Raw genomic sequence first — 5,000 nt, 5'->3', positions numbered from 1 at the left:
TTAATGCCTAGTCAATTTTGTGGTATTCTCTGCAACTTTATCTTGAAACAGAGGATTGACAACCATAAAAATCAGTTCTTCTTCACGCAGGTATTTCAAAACCTCCAAATTGTATCGCGCGCAGAAATATCACTTGATCAATTTCATTACACATATATTTTCCAACATGACGGAAAGAGAATTAAAGGGGCATTATAGATAAGGGTTATCAATGGCATGCGGTTCTGACCAATGAATTAACATCTGCGAGTCCATATGGAATTTTGATCAATGCAACCCATAGTTTTGGATATTTTTTTTTTTATTGGTCAAAATTTATCACTCTCTGGTCATCATCATCATCATCTCATCCCACGCCTATTGACGCAAAGGGCCTCAACTCTGATCAAGTAATAATAATGACTACGAGTCGTTATGTATATGAACGTTTTTCACCATACGAAAGCTGTTTAAGGATGTTACGAATTTCCTACAAATAATTGAAAATTTATCCCTTATAATTCTCATATTTGACATGCTTCCTCAGTTGAAGCCAAATCTTTATGAATTTTGGAGACTTGGAGGCTCTTTCGTTGGTCGGATAAATGCATTTTATCATTACCTCAATCACGATAGATTTGATCATTATATTATTGAAGTCAAATAAAGTTAGGTCTGGCCAGTACTTGAAAGGACATCTACCGGGAAAAGATATTGGGTAGGGCGCTAGGCCAGCAACCACACCCCTAAAAAATTTTGCTGAAATTCAAGAGGTTTTCGATATTAGCTATTTTCTATAACAGGGAAAACTATATTGGGAAAAACAGAATATAATTTTTGCTATTGCATCCTGAAGATTAAAGTTTTGTCGTAGTCTTGAGCTGATATACTCACATCCGTATATAATTAGACTTAATTGTACATACATACATACATACATACATACATACATACATACATACATATATATATAATGTTTGAGTGTTTATGTATGTATAAAAGTAAATATGAATATAAACCTATGCAGAAATATAAAAGAATTCAGGAGGAATTTTATACGATAGAAAAATGGAAATGGAAATCGAGAATTTAAGAAATCAGATTTTACGATGTCTAGGATTACCAAGTCAACGACACTGATATTGATGTACATTCTGTCAATATCTTAAGAACAGGTAAAGAATTTTCGAAGGTTCATGTATGCATACTGACGAACGTATAACCACTATTATAGCGGGAATCCCCGGATTTACTGGAATTCCCGGATTTACTGGAATCCCCAGGTAAATACTGGAATCCCCTTGAAAATTACCGAAATTCCCTACAATATCACTGCAAACCCTTAGAAATCGATAAATATGTTTTTGTTAGTTTATATTATTTTTTAGTAAATTAATTAAATTAAATGTGTATTTTAAAGCATTTTTCTATATACCCTTTACATAATATATAAAAGGGTGCAAAAGGGTACAGAACCTAACAAACCCACCTAACCTAACCTAGTAGTTCCCAGGTCACAACCCCTAACCGGTGGCAAACCCCCGGACCCCCTTCCCATGTCACAACCCCTAGCCGCGGACCCCTTCCCAGGTCACAAACCTTCCCTTGTCACAACCCCTAGCCGCGGACCCCCTTCCCAGGTCACAAACCTTCCCAGGTCACAACCCCTAGCCGTGGACCCCCTTCCCAGGTCACAACCCCTAGCCGCGGACCCCCTTCCCAGGTCACAAACCTTCCCAGGTCACAAACCCTAGCCGCGGACCCCCTTCCCAGGTCACAAACCTTCCCAGGTCACAACCCCTAGCCGCAGACCCCCTTCCCAGGTCACAAACCTTCCCAGGTCACAACCCCTAGCCGTGGACCCCCTTCCCAGGTCACAACCCCTAGCCGCGGACCCCCTTCCCAGGTCACAAACCTTCCCAGGTCACAACCCTTAGCAACGGACCCCCTTCCCAGGTCATAAACCTTCCCAGGTCACAACCCCTAGCTGCGGACACCCCTCTCAGGTCACAAACCTTCCCAGGTCACAACCCCTAGCTGTGGACCCCCTTCCCAGGTCACAACCCCTAGCTGCGGACCCCCTTCCTAGGTCACAAACCTTCCCAGGTCACAACCCCTAGCCACGGACCCTCTTCCCAGGTCACAAACCTTCCCAGGTCACAAACCTTCCCAGGTCACAAACCTTCCCAGGTCACAACCCCTAGCCACGGACCCTCTTCCCAGGTCACAAACCTTCCCAGGTCACAACCCCTAGCCGTGGACCCCCTTCCCAAGTCACAAACCTTCCCAGGTCACAACCCCTAGCTGCAGACCCCCTTCTCAGGTCACAAACCTTCCCAGGTCACAACCCCTAGCCGTGGACCCCCTTCCCAGGTCACAAACCTTCCCAGGTCACAGCCCCTAGCCGCGGACCCCCTTCCCAGGTCACAAACCTTCTCAGGTCACAACCCTCAGCCAAGGTTCTACCAGTAAGTATATAAAAAATATAAATGCTAAAAACATAAAAATAACGTATTTTAATAAAAACATATTTATCAATTTCTAAGGGTTTGCAGTGATATTGTAGGGGATTTCGGTAATTTTCAAGGGAATTCCAGTGTTTACCTTAGGATTCCAGTAAATCCGGGGGATTCCAGTAATTCCAGGTACCGCTATTATAGCCATTTTCAATGTAGGTTTGTACAATAATGTTACTTATAAGCCAAATCAAGAATGCTCTCTACCTGGGTGAAGAATGACATTATTCACAAGGTCATCACAGCGAGTGTAGATTGATAACCCCTTCAATAAACTCAGTAATATCAAGGTAATAAGAATCTAATCTCCTTGAGCTGATAGGATATATACCATTGTCTTTGAATGTCAAAATTAGAGTCATATTTTGACATAAATCTAAATTTCAATTTGATATATTTCAGTATAAAATAAAATTGAATTTGGACTCGTGATGTTACTCATGTGATTTGGGTTATCATTATTATTATTCTTATTCTTTGTCTATATCTTTTCCCACTTCTATGTCTGGTCGATGTTTTATTATTATTATTTATAATTTATTATATATTTAATATCATTTATCATTATTAATTATTATTATTATTATTATTATTAATTATTATCATTAATTACTATTATTATCATTGTTATTGATTATAATAATTATTATTATCAATTATTATTAGTTATTAATTATTATCATTATCATTTATTGATTATTATTATTATTATTATTATTATTATTATTATTATTATTATTATTATTATTATTATTAATAATTATTAATAATTATTATTAATTATCAATAATTATTATCTATTAATAATTATTATTAATTATTATTGATTATTGTTATTAGCCAAGCTACATCCTAGTTGGAGAAGAAAGATAAAAAGCAATTTTTGCTTTGGAAATGACTTTTTGATTGTGAACTTGGTACATTAAAAGAATAATGTTGAGGATAAAATGACTTTGAAGGATTTAGTTTGAACTCAGTTGAATATGAAATCTGGGATTTATTTAACTTTTGAGTTAATTTGAATAGAAGGTAGTTTTATCATGTTTTTTTTTGTGCTTTAAATTATTAATTTGACATCGTTATTTTTTTTATTTAGGGCCGAATTGGAAAGGTTGTAACATTTTCTTCTTCTTCTTCTTCTTCTTCTTTTTATTATTATTATTATTATTATTATTATTATTATTATTATTATTATTATTATTATTATTATTATTATTAGCTAAGCTACAACCCTAGTTGGAAAAAAAGATGATATAAACCCAAGGGCTCCTACAGGGAGAAATAGCCCAGAGAGGAAAGGAAATAAGGAAATAAATAAATAATTGCTTCATTATAATCTCTCTCTCTCTCTCTCTCTCTCTCTCTCTCTCTCTCTCTCTCTCTCTCTCTCTCTCTCTCTCTCTCTCTCTCTCAATTGCCGCTTTGCTGCATTGCTGTGTATATTAGGAATTAAAGCAACATTATATAATGCGTAGAGTATATGGAAAACAGAGTCTGTAAATTTTGTCTGATGTAAAGCCCCAAAGAGAAAAGTTTGAAGAAGCCTCATATTGACTCTTGCGTTTTGAATTGTCATTCTCAGATCATTCGACTTTTTGGATGCATATTAATCATCAAATGTCTCTTTATTTCTCTCCCTATCTTTTTATACGTTTTCATATAATAATCTATTCAGCTTCTCTCTAATGCATCTTTTCGTAAGCTTTTGATTACGTTCATAATACAAACGATATTCACGCGTGAGTTTATTCTTTATTATGAAAAAGGTACAATTTTCATATATAAGCGTATTCTTTATCACGAAAAAGGTACGATTTTCATATATAAGCGTATTCTTTATCATGAAAAAGGTACGATTTTCCCATGTAATCTTATTCTTTATTAGGAAAAATGTACGATTTTCAAGTGTAATTTTATTCTTTGATATGAAAAAGTTACGATTTCAAATGTAAGTTTATTCTTTATTATGAAAAGGGTACAATTTTCACATGTAAGTTAATTCTTTATTATGAAAAAGGTACGATTTTCACATGTAAGTTAATTCTTTATTATGAAAAAGGTACGATTTTCACATGTAAGTTAATTCTTTATTATGAAAAAGATACGATTTTCAAGTGTAAGTTTATTCTTTATTATGAAAAAGGTACATTTTTCATATGTAAGTGTATTCTTTATTATGAAAATGGTATGATTTTCCCATGTAATTTTATTCTTTATTGTGAAAAAGGTACGATTTTCACACACTTTTCTCATCATATAAGTCTTCTCTTCTTAATTATAATAAAAAAGCTATGACTGGAACTATACGGACGCAAACCAAACCGTAGACGAAATCCTAGAAACGAAAGCTGGTGTCAGCAAAGACTACGTGGCCGTGATGGTGGAACTCTGTCATCTAGCTGGGATCAGAGTGAAGAAGATATATGGCTTCGCTAGACCGCACGATTTCAGGTTAGTTTTCTTACGTCTATATATATATATATATATATATATATATATATATAT

The 5,000-nt window shown here is 35.2% G+C and overlaps 1 protein-coding gene across 5 annotated transcripts in view; it reads left to right on the top strand.

Moving 5' to 3' along the window:
- LOC137628802 (lim and transglutaminase domain protein ltd-1-like) overlaps window positions 1–5,000 on the top strand; it is a 354,545-nt gene that overhangs the window by 324,735 nt on the left and 24,810 nt on the right. For all 5 annotated transcript variants that reach the window (XM_068360025.1, XM_068360024.1, XM_068360023.1 and 2 more), the window contains one exon: window positions 4,785–4,946. In XM_068360025.1, the coding sequence (XP_068216126.1) occupies window positions 4,785–4,946 (162 nt within the window). The remainder of the gene's footprint in view (window positions 1–4,784; window positions 4,947–5,000) is intronic.

Source organism: Palaemon carinicauda, chromosome 36 (assembly GCF_036898095.1).
Source record: "Palaemon carinicauda isolate YSFRI2023 chromosome 36, ASM3689809v2, whole genome shotgun sequence".
NCBI classification, from domain to species: domain Eukaryota; kingdom Metazoa; phylum Arthropoda; class Malacostraca; order Decapoda; family Palaemonidae; genus Palaemon; species Palaemon carinicauda.
The sequence above is the reverse complement of the archived record's forward strand: the minus strand, read 5'-3'. Positions and strand labels throughout refer to the sequence as shown.